Below are 27,110 nucleotides of genomic sequence, written 5' to 3' on the forward strand. Positions count from 1 at the left end.
AGTACTGAATTAAGCAAGTTAAATAGCAAAAAATTTTCCAATGCAAAAAAAAACAAAACAAACATACACTTATTTGATCTCAAGACCCGACCAAACTATTTCTTACCTCCTTCATTTGGACAGTTAATGTGTTTGTGGTTTTTGCCTTTCAGCGCTGAACAGGGAGGAGTTGTGAAGAATATGCTTTCAGCCTTTGAATGACCCTTAGATCGGGTTGGCTGTACTGTGACTTTGTATTTGCAAGAAAATAATAGCCCTGGTAAGATAATGTGATGATCCTACGGGGAGAAATAAATATGCTCTATAATGACAAAAACAACAGGCAGAATGGACAACAGAGAGCAAGCGCTTGTACAGACATTATTTATATTTACGGTATAAAAACACTGAAGTTTGGATTCCTTATTGCATTAGGTTAAATATCTAGGTTGTTTGTCGCCATTACTGCAATTATTGTTAAACAATTCACAAAAAAAACAAGTTTTGTTCTTAAAAATAATGCTTAAAGTGAATATGTGGGTAGGATCAGCCCTCCTAAACTGTATATATGGGAATGTAGGTCATAGGAAGCTGAATAAAGTGGTGCCTTGGTATAAGCGATCCAACGTCTTTTTCTATCCAAGTTTTTCTTATATGTAAAAGAGCTGTTCAGGACTATGGATTGTGAAAGAAGAGCTGCAAATGTGATTGTTGTGTTTGAAATGCGATAAGGTTCCCCTTTTCTGTGTAGTTATAATCAGATGCAGTTCTGTAGCAAAGCTGCCAGCACTATGAGAGGACAAAGGGTCGCTGCAAATGATTGTAATAAGATCACTTCCGCTGTACTGTTAGTTGTTATAATCTGCAGTGAAATCAGAACTGAGAGTAGACTGTCAGTCATTACTTGTCTCACACTGGTAATGTTCCCTTTTAATTCAAATAGTCTATGGAGGCAGATGTAGTGTTGGCCCATAGATCTTAACAGATTTACATATAAGAACAATGTGGAATTCTTTGGAATAAGACATCAGATGACAGATATCAAGGCATGAATTTATTCAGCTTTATATGACCTACAAGCCCACATAGGTGACCTAGAAAGATTTATTTTATTGAAAGATTCCCTTTAACTCCTGAAACACATGGCCTAGTTTAGGACCTAAAGATGTAGTGATTTCTTTTTTTATTCCTGCATTTCAAATGCCCAGTTGTACTTTTACACTGAAGGATGAGGCCTTGCTTTTTTGCAAAATTACTCAACATTTATTAATTGTCTTTGGTAGAGAACAGAAAAAAGCAATTCCACCATTGTAGGTAGAGTTTTATGAGGGAGATTTTTTCAAGAGAAATATTCATCAAGTGATTAATTCAACAAGCCATAATGCAGCAAGTTTTTGAACAAAGCATAGTTGCATAAATAATTTTTGCAACTTTGGAAATGTAGGAGGTCCTCAGTGGAAAAAGGCCCAGCCTTGCCTGAAAAATGGCATGAATTATAGTATAAACATACTTCCGTCCACAGGCAGCTTGAAGATTTATGCCTCTTGATGAATTTGGTGAATCTTGCTCCTTCTGATCCTACATCAAAACTGGCATGTAAAACACCAGTATTGCTAAATTAGCCTTTTCATATTTATTGATTCCATTATGGTGTATATGTGGAGGGTGTGTTAACTCTTCTTCCCTTTTTGGGTGTGTATGTATATATATATATATATATATATATATATATATATATATATATATACAGTATATATTATTTTTTTATGTCCTTCCTCATTCTCGGGTCCTCTACCAGAGAACTTGAAGTTTGAGGGTTCTGAGAGGCATCTCGCTTGTCCCCTAGTATTGCGCTTCTCTGGACAGAGAGTTCTGATATTGCTCCTGGAATCTCTTGTAGCCATTCTTCCAACTTAAGGGTCACTGCTCCTAGTGCTCCTATCGCTACTGACTTATCTTGCCATTGTATTTCTTGTTCTTCCTTCCAGGATTGTTGTCTCTCGTCATCTCATGCTTTGGTGCCATTTTTTTATATATATTCCTGGATACACTTTGTTTTCTCCGTGATTGTGGCTTGGACACTTATCAAGCCTTGAACACCTTCTTTTCTGTTGGTATGCAATCTTTGGATGTTGGACTTGGAGTAGAAACCTCAATGCATTGTAAGGAGCTTCTGGTTCTTCACATTTGCAGCTGCCATCTTTTCAGGATATCTGATAACTGGCAGGGCATATGTATTGTTGGCACGGATCCTATTCTTCCCATTGAACTGCTTCTTCAGGATCTGCCTTACCCTTTGATGGTATTTGGATGTTGCTGCTTTCCTTGCCTATTCATCATAGTTACCGTATCCCTGTAGGATGCCGAGGTACTTGTAACAGGTCTGTACATCTGCTTTGTGCCCTGCTGGTAGTTCCACTCCATCAGTCTTGACTACCTTGACATTCTTTATTACCAACCGGCCGCACTTCTCTAGTCCAAAGGACTTCCCAATGTCTTCACTGCAGATCCTTGTCAGGTGGAACAGTGAATCGATCTCTCGTTCATTGGTCATCCATGTAGAGGATGAGGCTAATAGTACTTCCACTCTTGAACTTCTAACCCTATCCAGACTCTGTGATTATCTGACTGAGGGGGTTCAAGCCTATGCAGAACTGCAATGGGAACAGTGCATAACATTGGTATATGCTGCATTTGATGGTCACTTGTGCTAGCTGTCTTGAGGTATTTATTTGCTATTAAGAAAGCATATTTTAATTTTCTGCATTCATTTTTAGTATATGTTGCCATACTTCTACATTGCAATCCAATATGCCTGTCAGTGCTATGTATGCAGACATATTTTTAGAGCCTACTTTGTTATACTCCAAAGCTGCAATGTTCAACCCATAGTTGTGTTAAGAAAAAGGTCATTTTATCAATCCAAGATTTCTCTTAACATAAGCTAAAATCTTGTGAACTCGACTGATATAAAAAAGTCCAATGTGAAGTCTACAAATTTCTAGTCTTACAAATTTGGGGAGTTATTTAATTTTTGAGCCCAGTCCATTTCCAGCAGGTTGACTGCTGCGTGTATTTATTTTACATTAATATCAAACTATGGTACTGCACAACAAACAGAGCAGACCTGTTGACATTGTGGGTGGCTACTCAAAGATTCGGGAAGGGCCGTGTTCTTTGGCAATACATTATGAATCACCTGGGCTGCTTAGCATCAAAGCGTCTTACTTCTAACAGAAAGCAGAATTCCCATGACGTGATCATAGTTGGTATAGTGCAGAATGAATGTGAATGTTCACCCAAGCAAAACAGGCAGGCTATTAGATCCAGCATAAAAGGCTAGCTTAGGATATACCAACAACGCCTCTACAAAATACTGTATAAATAAGGGAGCGCTTGTCACATCCACGAGTTTCATGCTTGCTAATGTGGTCACCTGACAATAGCAAATAATTCAGTGGTAGTCATACAACTAATTCAATGCAATCACCTTCTATGCACAATGTGAGCTTTTACTGAATTAGCATTACATTGAAGTTTTGGTTCAGAGTCACTTTATATGATATAAAGGAATTGAACTGTGAGCCACTTGTTTCAGTGCTGTAAGAATGATTTCCTTGTAGCTGGTTTCGAATGGGTCTACAGTCAAGAGTCCATCATAATTCCCTATATTCACAGTTGTTGCACTAATCCAATCACCATAGCCATGACTGAATGTCCAAGAACTCTTGACTCTACATATTAGAAAAGGGCATATAACCAGGCATAATCTTAAACAGAAAACCCACAAATTGTCTAAAGCTGAATCACTTATTCACATTAACTCTTATTGGTTGACAATCTATATTATGGCTAAAATGTCATTAATCAAAACTTACTTGAGTTACAGCTTTCTCGGGTCCTTTGGTATCATTGTGTGCACATGATTCAGGCATCCATTGCACATGGTAGAGTCCCAACAGGGGATCTGAATCAAAAGAAAGCACCGTAATTAACATGGTATGTACCAAATATTGATTTATGACAAATAGAAAATCATTTAGCAGATTTAAAAATACTTTTTTTCATTCTAATGTGCAATTTCAGAGCATTAATCTAATTTTAAATGCTTTCTAAACAGAATATGATACCAAGAGAACTAAAGACCCCGATGTTTACCTTGGTTACCAGCTCCCGGCACCAGTGCGCTGGTATCTAACGTACACATCGGGCGTGCGCTTAGAAACCTGATGTTTACCTTGCTTACCAGCGTCCAGGTCACTGATTGCTGGTCTCCCGCCTGCCACACGCAGCGATGTGTGCTGGCCAGCGGGAGACCAACTATCAAAAAAATGTCCTGGCCATTCCAGCATGATCAGCGATACCCGGCAGGGGGGCCGGTCGCTGATAAGTGTCACACACAGCGAGATCGCTGTGTGTGACAGGGGCTTTAGGATAAGAGCGAAATCAACAAATACCCTGTAGTAAGTAAATACACCCAACACGGTGTGCCCAATCAGGACAGTACCTAACTCTTGTAGTTCGCCTAACTGATTGTTGGCAAATCTAAAAATAGATAAGGGAAGAGGAGGACCCGAACCCAACTGACTGTTATGTCTGCAGACACACAGTGAGGTGAATTTCAAGAGTTAAGCACTGTCCCAATTGGGTACACCTTGCCGTGGTGGGATGGGTTTTATGCTTTTTTAATCAAAACAATGCTAACTAATTACTCTATGTTATTTACATGTACTATTACTATTTATTTACTTACCACAGGTTATTTATTCATCTTGTTTTTATCTTGGGTTCTATTTTTGTTAAATGGCCACAGTGTGGATGTACTCCTATGCGTTGCGCATATACCAGCTTATGCTCTGGCTCAATTTTTTGGTTTTGGCTTAGTTTTTTTGTACTTTTTACAAACAAATATGTGGCACCCTCTTTTTGGGCAGTTCATTGTGTTTACATTCTGTTTATATAGCCTTCATATGCACACATGCATTTCACTTATATCAACATATGTTCAGGCATAACTTTTTGGTTTTAGAGTATGATATTAAGCAAAAAAAACCTAAAATTCCCATTGCAAGCAATGAAACTGCTGCTCCTGCAATGACATATTATAAAGGAATCATGTATAAATATGTTCTTATTGTTAGCCAAACCTACCCATAGAATAACTGATAAATGTCTGATCAAAGGAAGTTGTGAGTGCTGGGACCATCATTGATCATAACAACTAGGCCCAGATTCCCAAATTCCCTATTGAATGGAATGACAGTGCAAGTCACTTATGGATAACCCCCATATTATTTCCTGCATGTGGGACAGATTGTTTATGGGACTGCTGAAGACAGCTGATTATTGCACATTTCAATGTATAGGGTGGTGGTAATTCATCCCCAGTGATGTTTCATTTTCATTCACACAGGAGACTTTGGGGACTCATTCTTCTGAAATCTTCAGACTCACACCAATCAGACATATTACTTAGCTCTTGGACACACTGTTACTTATCATTTCACTTTAAAAAGTTTCTCTGATATGCTTACTAATTAGATATGACAGTTTTAAAGGTAGAGTGTCAGCCAGGAAGCACAAATTAAATTAGGTACAAAGCATACCTTCAGTGTGGTAATTATGGGTCTGCTGACCAGAAAAAGCCATTCATTTAATATTCAAAATTCGGGCTCAAGCGCTCAGTGCACCCTTGACATGGCCAAATGCTCAGTGCCTTAACAAAAACCTTCAGTGTTTGTGCACACTGACAGTGCACTCTCTGCTGTGACTACTTGCTACAGTGATTTCCCAGCAGAGTGGTGACTGTCAGTGTGTGCACGCATGCTGGACTTTTCTGGTCAGGTTGTGCTTGCACTGGGCTAGAGAGCACTGTCAATCAACATACAGGGAGGCATGCTAATTCAGGTGGCAGTAGAGGGCACTGTGCACTTCATCATTCTGAGGATGTATAATGAAATGGCTTTTTATGACCTATAAAGGCAACAATTACTGAACTAAATGTAGCTTTTAATATAGGCTATGTCCATTTTATGAGCATGTGCTGAGCTTAATTTGTGTTTTGAGGGTGGCAGACTCTTATTAATTTCCAGAGAATTCTCTGCTCTTTCGCAGAGACTATTTCCATTAGTAATACTAATCATACTGCAGTAAAATGTAGTGAATGCAGCTTTCCAACATTTTTTTGTATATCTCTAAACAAAAAAAGGCAAACTCTAAAACATACCTAAATCACAGAGCAAACATGTGTCAAAACATCACAAAAATCAGGAATCTAAGACCTATGACCCTTTAACTTCCTGGCAAACCAGGTGTCCCCAGTCCTCATTACTCATCTGACAATATTTAGTGATAGATCTTATGTGCTCTTTGGTGCCCTAGTACATTTCATCATCTGGATGACTGCAATCAATAACAACAGGTCATGGTGGGATTGCAAAGTTCGATCCCTAACGATAGAATAATCTTCCTAAACATCAGTATAACAGAGGAATTTCACCCTTTGAGGGGTTCTTCTATTATTTGCGCAGTTATTGTGATGTACAAAGAAGTAATATGTCATCTATAGAACTATGTAGAGTCATAATACAGTCAAGAGCATGTTCTGGATGCTGTATGCTGTTAGACCCTTGTAAACTACTTCCATAATAGAGTAATATACCGAGATACCACATATGAGCACATTGAGTGTATATCGCACCTTTTTGCCACTGTAGGATGGGCCATTTGGTCACATAAGCAAGGCCTAGGAGGAGGGTACAGTTCAGCTTTTCATGCGACCTGCCACTTTTGAATGTGATTTTCAATAAAAACTAAAATGCTCAGACATAGTGAGGTCAAGCGCAGGCTTTCATCACATTCCTGCCTGGTTAAAAAGAAGTGCACAAAGGCAGAAAATGTCCTGCCAAGCTCTATATTTCATTGTCATGTGATATTAAATATTCATCAACGACTTTGTACTTTGATTTAAATGAATCCTGAATGTAAATCTTTCATGAATATATAAACAGATTGATAAAATTGTTAGTAATTTAATACAGCTTTGAAGCATTCACAGGTTGATTCCATATGTGAACATATAAAGGACTTAAGGAATCTCAGTCTTGTCTGATCAGATGGTCCTGACAGTGTGAGTGTGCAGATGGTTAGGAGGGCGGCTGTGGCCGGATGGGTGGCCTCATGAATACATCTACCTGTGCACTTTTTCTTATATTATTCGAACAGGTAATACACATATTGTGAATAAATGCGCATAATACATACTGTATGACTTCAGGTTTATAGTATGCGCATATTCTGGATTACAGCTCTGCAATAAGTTAGATGTGGTGGCAAAGATCAGAGGTTAAGCTCTGCATACTATAACAATTCTTCTACCCAGACAGTGCATTAGTTATCAGCATTCATGCATTCATCTCAGAACAGCCTGCTCCCAATTCTCACTTGGAGACTGTCATACATACTGTAGCACATGGTAAAATTAAATAAGATGCAGATTAATATATATATATATATATATGTGTGTGTGTCTGGGATGCAGTTATTGACAGCTCAGCCATCCAATCTGGTACAGGGGTGTGCTGAAGCAGTTGGTGCTTTGATTGACAGCTCAGTCATCCAGTCTGGTACAGGGGTGTGCTGAGCTGTCAGGACCGTCCAATCTATGACTGTGAGGTGCTGGCTGTCTCCAAGTGTTCATTATGCCAGGTGATTGCCATGCTACTTAACTGAGCAGTTTCTCCTAGACCTTTGCCAGAAGTATATTCTGCAAAGTGTGGTTTGTTCCTCTGTGCCTCTGTGTGTGTTCTATATGTCGATCTTTCAATGTCTGACCTTGGACCTCATTCTGACCATTCGTCTGTTTAGCCACTTCTGCTCTGATCCAATATCCTCCTGGTATTCTGACCTCAGTACGTTATCTGACTATGCTTTTGTCTCTTCTGTTTATGACATACATCCCTGGCTTCTGACCTTGGACTCCTTGACTATCCTCACTGACGGCTTGGGCATGAGAAGTAACTAGCATCACACATGCACTGCTCACATCCAAAAAATGGCTGAGAATAGTGCATGCTGGGATTTATTTAATAGTTTTTAGGGTATGTGCACACATAGTTTTTTGTCTCTGTGGATTTTGTAGAGAAAACCGCAGGTAAATCCGCAGGACAAAGTCCTGTGGTTTATCTGCGGTTTTGCCTGTGGTTTTGCCCTGCGGTTTTACACCTCATAATGGATGAGGTGTAAAACTGCAGCATTTCTGCACCAAACAATTGACATGCTGCGTTTTGTAAACCGCAGCAACACCGCGCGGAAAAAAAAGCAGCATGTGCACAGCTTTTTTTAATTTCCATAGGAAATAAAGGTACTGTACAACGCAGCAGAATCTGCTGCGTTTCTGCAGAGCCAAAACCACTGCGGAAACGCAGCAGAAACCGCAAAGTGTGCACATACCCTATAGGTTGAAGGTAGCCTTAAGACCATCGAGTTTAACCTACAGCCCAATATGTTGATCCAGAGGAAGGTAAGATCACTATGGAGCAGACACTGTTAGCTCCAGATTAGCGAGAAAAAAGTCCTTCCCGACTCCACATACAGCAGTCAGACTAGTTCCTTAGTTCAACGTCCCTATCACATCTAGTGCCCATAACCTGTAATATTCTATTTTTCAAGAAACGCATCCAGGCCTCTCTTGAATTTTAGAAGTGAATAAACCATTAAAACATCATGTTGCATAGAGCTCCACAGTAACACTACTCTTACAGTAAAGAATCTGTGTCTGTGAGAATAATTAAACCTTATGTACTCTAGACGTTGAGGATGTCCCCTTGTCACCTTCCCAGGCCTAAGTGTACAAAGATCATTAGAAAGACCTCTGTACTGTCTCCTCATATATGTGTACATAATTACCACATTCATTCCAATAAATTATGAAAAAACAATATAACCTCACCTACTCTGAGTACAATATAATCCCACACACTTCTCCTAGCTAATTATAGCAGAAAAAGCCAAAGAGTTAGGAAATAAAATGTAAACAATTTTATTGAAACATATTAAAATTACACCAATAAACAGAGTATCCCACTAAGCAGGCATATAACAGGGGGTTAAATCATTAGAAAAATGGTTCAGATCAAGATATAAGCTTAAATTGCTGGAAGCAAATTCTATCAGCCTGTAAAGGCCCTGTCACACTAAGCGAAGCACCGGCGATCCCGACAACGATATGACCCGATCAGGATCGCTGGTGCTTCGCTAAGTGGTCGCTAGTGAGCTGCCAAACAGGCAGATCTCACTAGCGATGTAGCAACGCAGCAGCGGTCATTACTTACCTGTCAGACATGGCGATGAAGACGTCCTCCCGCCTGCGTCCACGCGTCGCTCGTCGGCGCCAGCAGGAAGCCACCGACGAGAAACGGCCCAGGATGTTCTCGCGCGATCAGCGATAACCAGCGGGGGGAGCCAGTCGGAGGCAAGTATCACATATAGCGATATCGCTAGCAATATTGCTATAACGTCACAAAATCGGTGACGCTTTAGCGATATTGCTTAGTGTGACGGGGCCTTAAGTGTCCTAACACAGGTGCGTCCTATAAGCTCATTAGTGTATTCCAGTGCTAGCATATATGCAATACAAGCTGGTTGCTGCACTTAAATAGGCTCACTGCATGTCAAAACAAAGTACAAAGTGCTTCTAGTGCTTTTAGTGCAAAACAGGCAAAATGCCCGCAAATAAGACTGTGCGCTGTACTTACATCTGGCCGTGTGTAAACAAAAATGCCCCTGGCCTGCTGCTTGCATTGCATATATGCGAGCACTGGAATAATGATTTAACCCCATGTTATATCCCTGCTTAGTGGGATACTCTGTTTATTGGTGTAATTTTATTATGTTTCAATAAAATTGTTTACATTTTATTTCCTAAATACTCTTTGGCTTTTTGTGCTATAATTAGCTAGGAGAAGTGTGTGTGATTATATTTGTACATTGTAATAAAACCTTTGTTTTTCCCATCGTAATAACCTCAAGTTTGAATACCTGCCTGGCTATTGGAATTCACCTATTCCCCTTAATAACCACAGTGGCACTTCTCTGCACCTACTCCAGTTCAGCTATGTCCTCCTTATACACCGGACACCAACATTGTACTCTAAGGTCCATGTGGAAAATCTCTTTTGTGCACTTGCACAGGGACCTATGCAGACACAAACAGCACACTGACAAAATTCACTCATCTGAACTTGGACTTAAACTGCACATAGAGCTAAAGCCAGGGTCACAATTGTGAGTGCAATGCAAGAAACTCGCTCAAGTCTCTGGCCTCAATACCCGGCACTGCCTCTGACCCTTGGACCGGAGTGTGCGGCTTCATAGAAATACATGCATCTGCACACTCCAGTCCGAGTGCCGGCAGCAGTGCCTGGTATTGATGTGAGAGACTTGCGCGTGTTTCTCGCATCACACTCGCAAGTGTGACCCTGGCCAAAATCTGTCATTCAGTGGGATGTCATCTGAGGCACATTGTCTGATGTCCTGTTCCAGTCACCTGTCTTCTATGGTCAAGAGTGGTTTCACTCTTTCTCTGCTAAGCACTGGTGATGTTATTATTTCCCACCACAGACCCCCCAAGCACCTGGATCCATGGGGTTGGAGCAGGTGAGTAGCGTTATTTTATTATATAATATATTCCAGCCATTTCTAATTTGTTTAGGAGCAGAGTGACATATTGGTGACACAGAAAGGAAAATAATGGGCCTGACAGGTTCACATTAAAAAAAATTCTAAGGATCAATCTGAAATCCAAGTATGTTTGTAAATTCCTAGGAATGTGTTATCATCATTTTAATCACCTGTATAGACATCAACATGCATCTTATATGGTTCAGGTAACATCACATCCTACAATCTTTCATCGTCTTATCATTATTGGGTTGTTTCCAAGTTTCAGCGTTTCATTCCTAAAATATTTACTTTTAGCTGATAAAAACAATGTTACATTTTTTTTACACAGAGTTCAAATAAAGGCAACAAACTATTCTTCAGAATGTGAATGATATCCAATGCCATAAATATTGATCAGTCGGGGTTTATAGATCCTATAGGGTTTGTGCACACAAAGAATGTCTGTATGACAGTGTTCCCCAACTCCGGTCCTCAAGAGCCACCAACAGGTCATGTTTTCAGGATCTCCTTAGTATTGCACAGGTGTTTGAATTCTTGCCTGTCCAGGTGATGCAATTATCACCGGGGCAATACTAAGGAAATCCTGAAAACATGATCTGTTGGTGGCTCTTGAGGACCGGAGTTGGGGAACACTGCTGTATGACAAAACGATCACAGGGTTACTGGCATTAGCTGTAGCAATCTATGAGAGCCCAAGTTCCCGGTTTCCCTGCACTGCCGCCTCTTGGGAGATGCATAGAAATACTTACAGGTAGGAGTCTTCTGCCATTTCCAGAGCTGCACTGGCCCTCTCCTGCACCACGTGACCACGCCTAGATATTTCGGACTCATATTGATGACAGATCCTTATAAAGGGAATCTGTCAGCAGGTTTTTGCTACCTCATCTGAGTGTAGCAAGAGACCCAGATTTCGTGGATGTATCACTGATTGAGTGCTATAGTTTTTATAAAAATTTATAAAACTTCTGCTTCAGATATACCAGTTCTTTGAATGCTGAGCTCTGTATAACTGTGCCCACACCACTGATAAGCAGATTTCTGTGTGCACTGTGCACAGGCAGAAAGCTGATAATCAGTAGTGGTGGCAGAGTTATACAGAGCATATAAATATGGAGGACTACATGGCAGTAGGTTTTCTAGTCCTCTAGTGATAATCTGCTGATAAGACAGTAATTTTATCAAAACAACAGAAAGCAGCTCAGTAAGTAACATATCACTGGAATCAGATTCTCTGTCTACATTATGCTGCTGTCAGATTAGGAGTCAAAAACCTATTGTCAGTTTCCCTTTTATGTTAGTCTATGAGAGCCTGGTACTAAATTTTATAGACTTACATTGAGAAAGTTGACCTCTTGCCCACACAGAAGATGCTGTGTGAGCCAGCAGGTCATATCTGCATACCCGTGATGAAGGAGAGGGACCAGACTAGTGCTTGCAATGGCACCAAGAAGTACACACTACACACACAGTACTTATTGGTAATTGGTGTGGGGATGTATTCGGGGTGGACTGATGGTGAATGGAGTGGTGGTCATGCACACACTACTGTTTGCACTTTGAAACCTCGGTCCATGAGACTGGTGGAGGTTTCAGAGGTGTCACCCCTTGAAACTAGAAAATGTCATGAAACCCTGATTTTGATCTTATATTGATCCTTGTTCTAATCACCAAATATCTCTAAGAGCTCTGATTGGAAAGTGAAAATGTAAAATGAAGAACATGCGAATGTGTCCACTCTCCTTGACCTTTTATGTCTGCTCAGATATGTTTCTACCAGGAAGAACTTTGGATTTCTAATATGAGAAATATCAAAATTTCTGAAAAGATCTCCGCACATCACTTTGCTAGAATCCACTCTTTAGTTCTGCCTCCTAATACCATGGACACTTTTTTTCAATAAAATCTTTAAATTTATGTTGCTTTTTTCCAGACATCTTGAAATCAGATTAAAAAAGGTCTATATATTAAGCAGAAGCGTGCAGGTCAAAGTGTTGTGATGGGTGACCCAGTCTCCAGACCGTGGTTCGGTAAATGTTCCCTGCCTGTGTAAAGCCTTTTTGTGTGCAACAGAGAATAACTGAAATTGATATGTCTGTGAAGAATGTGTGATCCACATGTAGATTCAGCAGATACCACAGTGCAGGTTCCTGTGCTAGATACTTCCCAAACCATATGACTTATATAGTCATTTCTATTCGGAGGCTTGTTCATGATTATGCACAACCACAAACCCATTTTTCAAATTACAGCAACATTGTGGGTTCTCATGGGCATGAAGATGTGTGTTTTTAATTATACAGTGAATATAGCAAGAATGCACTGCATGGCATTTCATTCATCCCCTGCTACTCTTGATTTTGCTTAACATGCAAGATCAAAGATTTTTTTTACAATAATGTCCTAAGGACTGGGAATGTTGAGCATGTACTTATAACATTTATACAACCATGACACAATCAATCTTTTAAAATATTTTTTGAATAAATAGTATTGATTTCTATTAAATCAATACATATTAATTAACAAAGCAACACCTTTAATAGCAATTCTCTGCAATTTTGTGTCTACAATTCATATGCATGCCTGCTGTATCTGCCACTATCATCACGGACTATAGCTTAGGCCACATTCACACGATCAGTATTTGGTTCGTATTTTACATCGATATTTTTAAACCAAAACCAGGAGTAGGTGATATATACAGAAGTGGTGACGTGTTTCTATTATACTTTTCCTCTGATTGTCCCACTTCTGGTTTTGGCTTATAAATACTGATGTAAAATACTGACCAAATACTGAATGTGTGAATGTGGCCTTAGGCCTCCTTCACATGTTCGTGTTTCTAGCATGTGTGGTATTTATTTTTTTCATGGATACCATACGTATCCATTAGAATCTATGCTGCTATGCACATTTCTGTTTTATATGGACCATGAATTGTGCAAAACAAACGGAAACATGTAATTTTTTTCATGCATCTGGGATGTCAAGGGCCAATACATGTCTATGGGTCCGTGATGTCATCCATGTGCCATCCGTGTTCTTTCCGTGTTTAACATTGTAAAGAATAGGAGAAGCTTTGCAATTTAATTAATTCTTTATCCATACTGGAAAAATACTGATGACACACTGATGGTAAAAATGGACTCACGGATGACATACTGATGTCTGTAATTCAGTGTTTTTATTTTAATATAGTATCTCTCCCCATACAAGCACCATTTAAGGCAAACCCATTTTCTGTTCAAGGAGTTATTGCATCACCTTTCTTCAGAAGAACTCTGTTCTCCTTCTTCCTGCTGGCCAAGGAATGGTACACTCCTAATGATTGACAGTTCAGTGGTAGAGCTAGATCTGTGGGCTCCTCCATGCTGCATCATTAGAGCACAGGGTTTTCTTGAGTCTACTAGTTTCAGAGCGGTGCTCTACACCAAAGAGCTTGTAAGGGCTGCCCTGCTTGCCTAGGAGGCTGTCCACCTCTGATAGACGCCAATGGCAATGAGCAGGAAACTGTATAACTAAAAATCCTTCCATTCTTGAGAATAAGTAGTAAATAAGGTAATAAAAAATAAATTGCGAAGTTGCTTGTCTAGGGCTTTGCAATCAGATGAGTCAACCCCTTTAATGGTAATTTTAAAGTAGCTTTTACTAATGCCACCAGCATATCATAAAATCGTTCCTAAAGTTTGCCATATTCTTACATTGGTGCTTACAGATTTGCTAAATGGGGTTTGAAATTCTCACTAATTCTGCAGTTTTTCCCTCTAATCAGAATATCTCTTGAAATCTCATAATAGTCACTGCCTTCAATATTCCTTCGTATTAATGAACTCTATAGGCTGCATCTACTGTGGAGCAATATGTATCCTCATGAGACAAATTCCTGATTAAAGGGAATCTGTCACCCTATTTTTCACCTATCTGCTGCCGGCACCGACATCAGGGGCTTATCTCATTCTGTAATGCCTGCGCACTGCAGTATTCTGCTCTGCCCTCAACAGGGCAGGTAAAGTACGCCTGCGCAGGAGCCGCGACAGGCAGCAAAGAAGAACATGTCACCATTAGAAGTTGGGAGGCACCGGACCCATCGGACCAAAACCGGACCAGGTCCACCTCTGGGTGAGTATAATCTAAGGTTACATCTGGGGCTTCTTTACAGCATTACAGAATGCTGTAAATAATCCCCTGATTTTGGTGCCAGCAGCTGACAGGCGCAAAATAGGGTGACAGATTCCCTTTAAGCACTATTTATTCAGTCAAAAAAATGATATAACAGGAGTGAGCTGGAGTATAAAACCAACTTTCAATGAACGACAATGCAACAAAAATGTTACTATTCAAAGACAAACACGCTCAGCCCTCTTCATAGCTGTGGAATTTCTCAGTACAATGGGTCTTTGTTCTCCTGCCCTAATACTGTATGGTAGTACAGTGCGGAGATGAACTTATGATCTATGTCTCGCTATATCTTCCTTCTCGTCTTAAGAAAGTGCAAGGATAACAGTAGAGGACCAAGCATTCCTGCCTGATTAAATGGATTAGCTGCAGACCAGAACTAATCACTGTAGCCAATTCTTAATTCAGCCAGTGTGCATCATGTTGTGCCCCATTTTCCTTAAGGCACTTGTAAAAGAATGCTATTTGTATCTCTTCTGTCAATTAACTCTGCTTTGAGTCTTATTTATACAGATGTGCCCTGGATTTTTTAGCCACGCTTCTTCACTTTGAACATGGTAACACAGGGAAAGAATTTTAAATATTCATCTTTTGGATTTTTTTTCTTCCATTGTATTTAATGTTTGCAGTTAATGTGAATATCTTTGCTTTGCATGATCTTTTTGTGTAAAGAAAACCTCTTGAACACATTACCTGCAATGTAATATTTATCTAAGAAAATGTACATCCCATTTGTTCACCTCATTGATGTTTGAGGGGTTTTATCCACAGAAAAGACATAAGATTTTTCATTATCACAGTAATAATATTTATACTTGTTTCAACACTCTTTCTAATGCTCACTATCCTACAAAGAATGTATGTAATACACATAGCCTCTGGCTTGGACTGGTCAACACAAGAACAGGAGAATCATCCGGTGGGCCCCTGTGCAAGAGTAGGCCGCCACCCTCTTATATCAGCAGTACTTGGCACAATACATTTGAATCACTATGTACAGACAAAGGCAGCATCTTATTTAAATCCTAGTCCGACACTGCATCCAACCATTTCATCCAACATTTATATATGAGAAATAAGATCAAATATACAGTTAGGTCCATATATAATTGGACAGAGACAACATTTTTCTAATTTTGGTTCTAGACATTTACCACAAAGAATTTTAAACAAAACAATTCAGATGCAGTTGATGTTCAGACTTTCAGCTTTCATTTGAGGGTGTCCACATTAAAATTGGATGTTGTCTCTGTCCAAATATATATGGACCTAACTGTAGAAAAATTCTGAGGTTTTCCTTCATTGTGACCCAATGGAAAACTATCCACTAAGTAGAAGACACCTCCATTCTGGAATCAGTATTTTGATATATTACATGCTAGGCCATCCATTTATATAGTAGTGAGCATGTAATAGCATACTTACATTGTAGTAACCACTGCATGGAAATTGCATGGCCAAATGAAACTTCTCCTAGATCTTAAGTACTATCAAAAGCTTGACCTGACTCAATCAGCCACAACATGGCTTTTTTACAGATGTAGCCAAGTTTAAATTAACAAATAATGCGACATCTTGATTGCTTGTCACAAGGGGTTATCTCACTTAAAAAGGTTAAAGGGAATCTATCAGCAGGACTTTACCTCCAAAATTATTAATATGTGCATGTAGCTCATCCAAAGGCAAGTACAGCTACACCTTTAAATGGCCAGTCCACTTCTTCACTGCTGAGAAATCAGCATTCAAATTAATATGTAAATCAGGCTGAAGATCTGAAGCCCGTGTCACTTTAGCATTATTTCTCACCCAGTGCCACATCCTCTTGCTTGACTGACAGCCTCTATGATGTGGGAGTTGAGCCAAGGTAGTTGTCAGTCAAGAAGGAGGAGGCACTGCTGGGCAGGAAATAGAGGTGCAGTGACAGAGGCATTAAATCTACAGCCTCATTTACATATATTAATTCAAACGCTGAATTCTCATTAACGGAGGAAAAGACTGGCCATGTGAAGGTCTTTAAAAGAGCTACATGCATATAAAATGTTAGGGGTGTGAAATCATTTTGAAAGAATCACATTAAGATAGACTAACATTGCACAAGCCATTGATGAATTTCATGTAAGGTGTCAAATTACACTTTTTTTAACCCCTTTCTGTCATGTGACGTACTATCCCGTCCATGTGCCCTGGGACTTAATTCCCAGGGACGGATTAGTGCGTCACAGCGATCAGCGGCACCCACGTGGTGAGCGCCGCTGATCGCGGCCGGGTGTCAGCTGATTATCATAGCTGACACCCGGCACAATGTGTCAGGGGCAGTCACGGACCGCCCCCGACACGTTAACCCCTTGCACACCACGATCAAATACGATCGCGGTGTACCGGGGGTTAAAGGGAAGCATCGACAGGGAGGGGGCTCCCTCCGTGCTTCTCTGAGCCCCCCACAGCAGCGCGATGTGCAGCGCTGCTGCGGGGGGCTCCATCCCTGCAGGTCCCTGAATCCCAGATGGCAATTGGGACCTTCGGGGGCCTGCAGGGAGCTGGCTTCCTCAGTGCCTGCAAAGCGCAGGCATGAGGAAAGCCTGTGCAGTGCCTGTGACAGATTGCTGATCTGTCACAGTGATCTGTGATGTGACAGATCAGCGATCTGTCACATGACAGGTATGTCCCCCCTGGGACAATGTAATAAAGTAAAAAAAAAAAAAGTGTAAAAATAATTTTTAAAAAATCGCTAAATAAATAACAAAAATATTACTTAATAAATTCATTTTTTGGAAATAACAAAAACAATAAAAGTACACATATTTGGTATCATCCCGTCCATAACGACCCGCCCTATAAAACTTTCCCACTAGTTAACCCCTTTAGTGAACCCCTTAAAAAATAAAAATAAAAAACTAAGCAAAAAATAATGATTTATTATCATACCGCCAAACAAAAAGTGCAATAACGCACGATCAAAAAGACGCATATAAATATCCATGGTACCACTGAAAACGTTATCTTGTCCCGCAAAAAACGAGCTGCACACAGCATCATCAGCAAAAAAATAAAAAAGTTATAGCTCGCAGAATAAAGCGATGCAAAAATAATTATTTTTTATATAAAATTGTTTTCATTGCATAAAAGCACCAAAACATAAAAAACGACCTAAATGAGGTATCGCTGTAACTGTACTGACCCATAGAATAAAAGGGCTTTATCAATTTTACCGCAGACAGAACGGTGTAAACGCACCCCCCAAAAGAAATTCATGAAATGCTGGTTTTTGTTCATTCTGCGTCCCAAAAATCGGAATAAAAAGCGATCAAAAGATGTCACGTGCCCGAAAATGATACCAATAAAAATGTCAACTTGTCCCGCAAAAAATAAGACCTCACATGACTCGGTGGGTCAAAATATGGAAAAATTATAGCTCTCAATATGTGGTGATACAAAAACTATTTTTACAATAAAAAGTGTCTTTTAGCGTGTGACAGCTGCCAAAAATAAAAACCTGCTATAAATAGTAAATCAAACCCCCTGCTATCACCCCCTTAGTTAGGGAAAAATAATAAAATTAAAAGAAAATGTATTTATTTCCATTTTCCCATTAGGGTTAGGGCTAGGGCTAGGGTTAGGGCTAGGGTTAGGGCTAGGGCTAGGGTTAGGGCTGTGATTAGGGTTAGGGGTGTGCTGGGGTTAGAGCTGCACTTATAATTGTGGGGTTTCCACTGTTTGGACACATCAGGTGCTCTCCAAACGCAACATGGCATCTGATCTCAATTCCAGCCAATTCTGCGTTGAAAAAGTCAAACGGTGCTCCTTCCCTTCCAAGCTTTGCCATGTGCCAAAACAGTGTTTTACCCCCACATATGGGGTATCAGCCTACTCAGGACAAATTGCAAAACAACTTTTGGGGTCCAATTTCTCCTGTTACCCTTAGGAAAATAAAAAATTGGGGGCAAAAATATCATTTTTGTGGAAAAAAAAATGATTTTTTTATTTTCACGCCTGGGTGTTATAAACTTCTGTGAAGCACTTGGGGGTTCAAAGTGCTCACCACACATCTAGATAAGTTCCGTGGGGGGTCTAGTTTCCAAAATGGGGTCATTGTGGGGAGTTTCAATAGTTTAGGTACATCAGGGGCTCTCCAAATGCACATGACACCCGCAGACCATTCCATCAAAATCTGCATTCCAAAACATCACTACCTCCCTTCCAAGCCCCGACATGTGCCCATACAGTAGTTTTCTCCCACATATGAGGTATCAGCGTACTCAGGACAAATTGGACAACAACTTTTGCAGTCCAATTTCTCCTGTTACCCTTGGGAAAATAAAAAAAATGGGGACTAAATGATCATGTTTGTGGAAAAAATACGATTTTTTTATTTTCACACCTGTGCGTTATAAACTTCTGTGAAGCCCTTGGGAGTTCAAAGTGCTCACCACACATCTAGATAAGTTCCTTAGGGGGTCTAGTTTCCAAAATGGGGTCACTTGTCGGGGAGTTCCCACTGTTTAGGTACATCAGGGGTTCTCCAAAAGCAACATGACACCCGCAGACCATTCCATCAAAGTCTGCATTCCACAACATCACTACTTCCCTTCCGAGCCCTGATGTGTGCGTATACAGTAGTTTTATCCCACATATGGGGTATCAGCGTACTCAGGACAAATTGGACAACAACTTTTGGGGTCCAATTTCTCCTGGTACCCTTGGGAAAATAAAAAAATTGGTGACTAAAAGATCATGTTTGTGGAAAAAATACGATTTTTTTTTTCACGCCCGGGTGTTATAATCTTCTGTGAAGCAGAATGGTGTCATTTGTTGGGGGTTTTCACTGTTTTGGTACATCAGGGGCTTTCCAAATGCGACATGGTGTTCGATCTCAATTCCAGCCAAAAACGTCAAATAGCGCTGCTTCCCTTCCGAGCTCTGCCATGCGCGCAAATAGTGGTTTAGCCCCACATGTGGGGTATCAGCGTACTCACGACAAATAGCACAATAACTTTTAGGGTCCTGTTACCCTTGGAAAAATAAGACTTGAGGGTGAAAAGATCATTTTTGTGGAAAAATTATGATTTTTTAATTGTACCGCTGTACATTATAAACTTCTGTGAAGCCCTTGTGGGTTCAAAGTTCTCACTACATATCTAGACAAGCTCCTTGGGGGGTCTAGTTTCCAAAATAGGGTCACTTGTGGGGGGTTTCCATTGTTTAGGTACATCAGGGGCTCTCCAAATGTGACATGGAGTCCGATCTGAATTCCAGCCAATTTTGCATTGAAAAAGTCAAACGGCGCTCCTTCCCTTCTGAGCTCTGCCATGTGCCGAATCAGTGGTCCCCCCCCACATATCAGGTATCAGCGTACTCAGGACAAACTGCACAATAACTTTTACAGTCCAATTTCTCCTGTTACCCTTGGTAAAGTAAAAAAAATTGAATCTGAAGTATTTTTTTGTGAAAAAAAGTTAAATGTTAATTTTTTTAAATATTCAAAAAATTCCTGTGACGCACCTGAAGGGTTAATAAACTGCTTAAATGTGGTTTTGAGCACCTTAAGGGGTGCAGTTTTTAGAATGGTGTCACTTTTGGGTATTTTCTAACATATAGACCCCTCAAAGTGGCTTCAAATGTGATGTGGTCCATAAAAATAAAATGGTGTTGCAAAAATGAGAAATCACTGGCCAACTTTTAACCCGTATAACTTCCTACGAAAAAAAAATTTTGGTTTCAAAATTGTGCTGATGGAAAGTAAACATGTGAGAAATGTTACTTATTAAGTTTTTTGTGTGCTGTATCTCTGTGATTTAAGGGCATAAAAATTCAAATTTGGAAAATTGTGAAATTTTAAAAATTTTCGCCAAATTTCCATTTTTTTCACAAATAAACGCAAGTTATTTGAATGAAATTTTACCACTATCATGAAGTACAATATGTCACGAGAAAACAGTGTCAGAATCACCAGGATCCATGGAAGCTTTTCAGAATTATTACCTCATAAAGGGACAGTGGTCAGAATTGTAAAAATTGGCCCTGTCATGAACATGCAAACCACCCTTGGGGGTTAAGGGGTTAAAGTGAATGTGTGAGTAGGATTAACTCTACTAAGCTGTCTATATGGGCATGCAGGCCATAGAAAGTTGAATAAAATGATATATTGATATGTGCAATCCGATATTTCATTCCAGGGAAATCCACATTTTATTGATGAGTTGTTAAGATCTATGGGCTGAACACAGATCTCCCTGAGAATCTGCCTCCAGATCTTATTTTAAAAGAAAATGGGCGTTATCATTGTGAGAATTGTAATGACTGACAGTCTGTTCTCCTTATCTACATGTCTCACACTGTTAACACTCTCTTTCATAAAAAAAAGCTCTAGAGACAGAATCTCAGCGAGATCTATGTCCAGCCCATAGATCTTAATCGCTCGTTTACATAATAAAAAAATGTAGATAACTCTGGAATAAATTGGGTCACTGATAACAAGGTACCATTTTTTTCATCTTTGTGTGACCTACATGCTCATATGGACGGCTTAGGGGGGTTGATGGTTGATCCTACTGACAGATTCCCTTTAAAAAGAAAGAAAATACCATTAACTACCAATTTACACATTTACCCATTTATACATTTGGAAATGTTTAGTTGTGTGTACCATTTTTTACATTATATTTAATAAATTAGCAGCCAAAACATCATCTCGGGGTTAGGATCAGATAAGATGTTAAGCTTGGAAAAATCACTGCAAACATTTCAAATGTCCTAGAAGCAGATAGAGTTCAGTTTAGTGATCCGTACCTATTTCAAAGACTGCTGAACTGTAGGCCTTTCCTAACATGCAAACATAGATATGTCATATTGATGGCAAGCACAAACAGGAAACTGAGAGGGATACACACATTGTCAATATATACTTGTTGTAAATATTCTTCTTAAAGAGAATATTTCAAATCATATGAGGACATTCTATTAATCTCCTTATCAATTTCACATGATCAAGCACTACAGCCCTAAGTTTGTTAAGCTGTTATGTCTGAGGAGGACTTATTGATGCTTGGCTGATCACAGTGTATGGTTCACGGTTACTGGAAATAAAACGGTACATTACTTTCTTGTATGATTTAGCCAAAATGCTTCGTATAATACAGTTTCATAAAACAAGTAATGAATGATTGAAAAGAAAATGTTTATAATAAATATGCAACCGAGGCAAAAAATAGATGCAAAAACTGTATGTGGGTCCTTTCATCTTCAACAGCTAACAGACAAAAAGTGAGCTTCTCAGCCTTCAGTGCAATTTGACTCATCAGAAAGATATGAGAAAAATGAATTCAAAGAAACACTAAAAATTCACAGAAACCTACTTTTCGTTACCACTAAAAAATCAGCTATGATCCGTAATCCTTTTGACTATCCAATAAGTGGCTGTAAGATAACTAGCTGCAGCAGGAGCCTCTCCCTCTCTGTCCTTTCTGAAAATTATTACTAAAGTAATTCTATGTTCCAGGGACATAATTTAAAAGGCAACAGCCAGGATATATGGAATAATATTTCCTGGTGGTTTACTTTTGCACAACTCCGCAGTGAATCTGTCATCCCTGTGTTTTCACAAAATGTCTTTAATGCTTTTTAGATTACCAATGCTTATTGTTCACAGAAAAATGGTAAAATGGTCTAAAAGGATGGCACCAAGAAATATTATTCCATGTAACCTACCACAAGTCTTTTTTTTCCCATGAATAATTCTTAAGATTGTCTTTCTGTCTAGATAGACTGACAGTCTTTTCGATTTTTGTACAGTAGTGTTTTTGGAGCATGGAAAAAATTCTGAAGACTAGCAAAACATGTGTGGCTGCGTACTATTGCAATGTAATTCTAAACTTAGGTTATGTGCACACTTTCAGTATTTCCAGCAGATCTTTCTGCATGAAAAACAGAGCATCGGCAGGAAAAACATTGCATAGAAGAGGTGCATATTTTACTTTTTTTGTGTGCATTTTTTATGTTTTTCTATTTGCTTTGTTTTTTTCATTCACTTGAAGGAGTGAAAAACGGAGCAAAGATGCTTAAAGAATTGAAATGCTGCAGATTTCAAACAAAAAAACAGCTTTTGCAAGAAAAAAAATGAGCAACATGTGCAAGAGATTTCAGTAACCTTATTGCTAGTACCATTAAAATAAAGCATTTTTTCCATGACAAAAGCATGAAGAAAATATGGAAAACATGCAGCATGTGAATATGCCCTTGTATTCCATAATAGTAGCAATAACTCATTAGTGCAAATGCGTCCGTTAAAACATCTGCCATAGTACAGTGGTGAAGATGGAGACAGTGAAACACATTTTTGTAAATCTCTTTGCCTAGATTTGTCTAAAACAAGATAAGATCAACAATAATCTGAGTATAAACTGACTTTTAAGAGATTACATCTTTAATGCACCACCCCAGCGCTTTTTGTCATTTCACTGTTGGAGTGGTGCTTAATATCTAAGTCCCCTGCCCCTACCTACCCTCATACCTTCCGACGTCTTCATCTGTTACCATGTCGGTCTCTGGCAGTTTGTGACCTGCCGGCTGCTCCAGTGTTTCATGGAGAGAGTCACAACTCAATACAAGTCTATGAGAGACTTGTTCTGGCTCTCATAGACTTGCATTGATAGTTTGTGATGTACAATAGGTTTTGGTTTCCAGCTTTTCAGAAGTTGTGGTCACAAGATGGCACCACAGGAATGGAGAGTAGCCAAAAAAGGTGAAGACACTGCAGGGTGAGCATAAGAGTAAAGCTGGAGTCACACATAGCGACTTACCAGCGATCCCGACAACAATATCAATGTGTCAGGATTGCTGGTAAGTCGCTATTTGATCGCTGGTGAGCTGTCACACAGACAGCTTCACCAGCGATCAGCACGCCGACGTCGAGGTGAGGAGCGAGCCCGTGAGCAGCGGACAAGTGTGCCTGCTGTTCCAGTCCTCCACCAGCAGAGGGCGCGCCTGCATCCCCGGCCTCTCCTGGCGGCGTCCTGCTGCCTCCTGGTCCCCAGTGTGCGGCGGCGGCAGGTACACACTCCGCGGGCTCCTGGTACCCAGCGTGAGGCGGCGGCACCTGTAACTCGCTGGTAACTAACGCACACATCGGGTATCCAAGGAACGCGCGTCCCTTGGATACCCGATGTGTACGTTAGTTACCAGCTGATCGCTGGTCTCCTGCCTGTCACACGCAGCGATGCGTGCTGGCCAGCGGGAGATCAGCGACGAAAAAAATGTCCAGAGATTTCTTGCAGCGATCAGCGATACCGGCAGGGGGGCCGGTCGCTGATCGCTGTCACACACAGCGATCTCACTGGTGAGATCGCTGTTGTGTCACAAAACTTGTGACTCAGCAGCGATCTCGCTAGCGAGATTGCTATGTGTGATGGGGCCCTAAGGGGTGGGAATTTTAGGTTAAAAGCACCACTCCAGTGCTGGTAAAAAAAAGAAGCTGGAGTGATGGTTTGAGACAATCTAATTTCCCGTCCCATTGCCTGGCAATCAGCTGGTCATTGTAGGTCTAGGGGTTCCAAGTGATCATATTGAGTTTTACTTCCTGACCATTTAGATCAATGTTTCCCAAACTCCAGTCCTCACAGCCCCAACAGGTCATGTTTTCAGGATTTCCTTAGTATTGCACAGGTGATGGAAGTATTACCAAGGCATCAGGAATTCTCACCTGTGCAATACTATCAAAATCCTGAAAACATGACCTGTTGGGGCTGTGAGGACTGGAGTTTGGGAAACATTGATTTAAATGAATAGCCAAACATGTAAGACATTGCGGACTGAAAAGAGTAAAGGTTCGTATACGTGGTCCAACTTGTTGCATGATAAAACAGCTGATTGGTAAAGTTATATCAATCGGGGGTCGTTTAGTCTGCCTGTGTAAATAGCTATTCAAAGTAAATGATGCATACTGAGTGATCTATACTAGATTGCTCAGTTTGCATAGGCTGCCATAGTTCTCGACAGCACAAGTCCTGTTCACATAGGATGATGAATTGCATAGAGCGAACAATGATCTTATATGTTGCATCACCCAATGAACAGGCATATGGCTGATTCATTGAGTGATTGACAGCCTGTTTACACTGCAAGAAAACCATAAAACTAGCATTTTTAACAATGCATGTTCATCATTAACCTACAGTGCAAATACCCCTTAAAACTACACAATTCAAAAGTTACTATTTTCTAATATCTCCTGTTAATGGCTAATTATCAAATGACCCAACTAGGGGACCCTCTTAAATGATGTAATAGGGCTATTGTAAACGTTTTGTCTTTGTGTTGTTACCCTTAATGGGTTTAGGCAATTTGGATTTTATTCTTGTAAATGTGTAAACCATTCCTAAGGAAACATAAGTCTCTTCCTAAAAATTATACTGGGCAAAAAAATATCTGTACTCTAAAGGGATGGATTTGCTGAGGATTCATAAGATTTTAAAGAAAACGTACTGTATTTATCTCAAGTTAACCTATTCTACAAAATGTTCAGAATTGTATAATCAGTATCATACAAAACTGACAAGGTAACCCCAAACAAAGAAATGAAGGCCACAAGCCACAATCTAACCAACTTTATAGGGTAAAACTCGGATACCAAGTATAATTCCTGCAAAAAACATGGAGTTACAGACCCACCAACTACAATAAACCATAAAGTTTTATTGAAAAACAACCAAGTCAAAATACATATGAAAATAATGTCTATAAAGTTGCCATATCAAGAGAAGCAGCATAAATGGGAGTAAGGTCACTTTCACACTTCAGGCTTTCGGTATCCGGCATGGTGCGGCGAAAAACCGGACTGCCGGATCCGGCGCCTGTTAGGACCAAATCCGGCTTTTTCCCCGTGCTGTTTCATTGGTGCCGCATTGCGCCGGATGGCAATGCGGCGCGTCCGTTTTTTTCTGGATCCGGCGAAAATAGCCGGTCCGGTGTCTGGAAAAAATGTTGCATGCAACGTATTTCTCAACGCCGGACCGGCTTTTCGCACTGCGCATGCCCGGAAACCTTCTCTGCCAGGAATATATCCGGCAAAAAGAAGGATCCGGTGTCTGCGTTTGCGGCCGGATCCGGTAGTGTGGTTTTTCGCTGCACCATGCCAGATACCGAAAGCCTGAAGTGTGAAAGCGGCCTTAATGTATAGTATGTATAGTACATAAACTGACAGCAATATAGTCACTAGATAAGGAATACAAGGAATATTACAATTAGCTGTCAGGAAACATAATTCCTATGGGTTAGTCATTGCTACCTGTGTCTGACCAAGTGTCTGCAACCCCGTCTCGTGTTTGGAGTGGGCTTCCTTGGGGGTTGCTATAAACTTGAGTCCTCACTTCTGATTCTAAACATTATCACCATTATCATTGGATATTTTCCAATATAACTGTATAATTGTGCTAAACATGCTAAAATTACTTCATCCCATGAACACTACAGCTTGTGGTTTTATTATGGAATCATCATGTGGATTTACTACAACCTATGTAAAACATTTTTATATTTTAGGAAAAGACAGTCAATGCATTTTTTAATATTAATAAAAATTAAAACTAGGGGTGCATTGCGTTGCGAAATTTTCATGAAAGCGTTGCCTGGGTTTAACTCTATATTTGGTAATGTTCTTATAATTTGGGTATAAGAATATTTGATATGGAAAAAAAATGTGTAGAATCCAAATGACTGATAATCCTATTAAAATAAAATCTAAACACTAGAAATTCCAATGTCTTTCTGGTTGAACTGAGACTGACCTTCTTAAAATGAACTGGGAAGAATAGTACACTTACCATCTGCGTAATTTGATTTGATAATGTTTTAATATAGTTTAATATGGAAACAGATGTGGCAAAGATGGATTTATTTATCGTTCCTTGTTTACTGAGGTTCATGATAACTCATCATTACCTATGATCCTATAGATTGTAAGATGACCTGTGTCAAACTCCAAATGATCCTCTACTTTGCCAATCTCACTTCAGCTGAATTTATATAAAATAACTGGTGCTTGTCAATAGAAAATTATTTGGATAAAACATGTAATTCAGTTGTAAAATAAAGGAGAGCTCAAACTGAGATGGCAACATTCAAGAAAGTTCATTAAAATATAGGATACATTACTACAGAACTAACATGTAACATTGCAACCCCTACAATGCCTTTCTGGGTTCATTTAGCTGTTACTAGGCCTTTTTGAATCTATAACATCAAAAATATCTTTTCCATCCATGTGGCTTTCCTTAGACCTA

The 27,110-nt window shown here is 39.8% G+C and overlaps 1 protein-coding gene across 1 annotated transcript in view; it reads right to left on the reverse strand.

Annotated features, from left to right (window-relative positions):
• The window catches only part of ANOS1 (anosmin 1), a 309,454-nt gene that overhangs the window by 30,444 nt on the left and 251,900 nt on the right, over positions 1 to 27,110 (reverse strand). The window contains exons 10-11 of the mRNA XM_073565978.1: positions 3,858 to 3,946; positions 107 to 278 (exon numbers count right to left, since the gene is read on the reverse strand). Coding sequence (XP_073422079.1) covers positions 107 to 278; positions 3,858 to 3,946 — 261 coding nt within the window. The remainder of the gene's footprint in view (positions 1 to 106; positions 279 to 3,857; positions 3,947 to 27,110) is intronic.

The sequence above is a fragment of the Dendrobates tinctorius genome, unplaced genomic scaffold, assembly GCF_039654945.1.
Source record: "Dendrobates tinctorius isolate UK_male_01 unplaced genomic scaffold, ASM3965494v1 ptg000016l, whole genome shotgun sequence".
NCBI classification, from domain to species: Eukaryota; Metazoa; Chordata; class Amphibia; order Anura; family Dendrobatidae; genus Dendrobates; species Dendrobates tinctorius.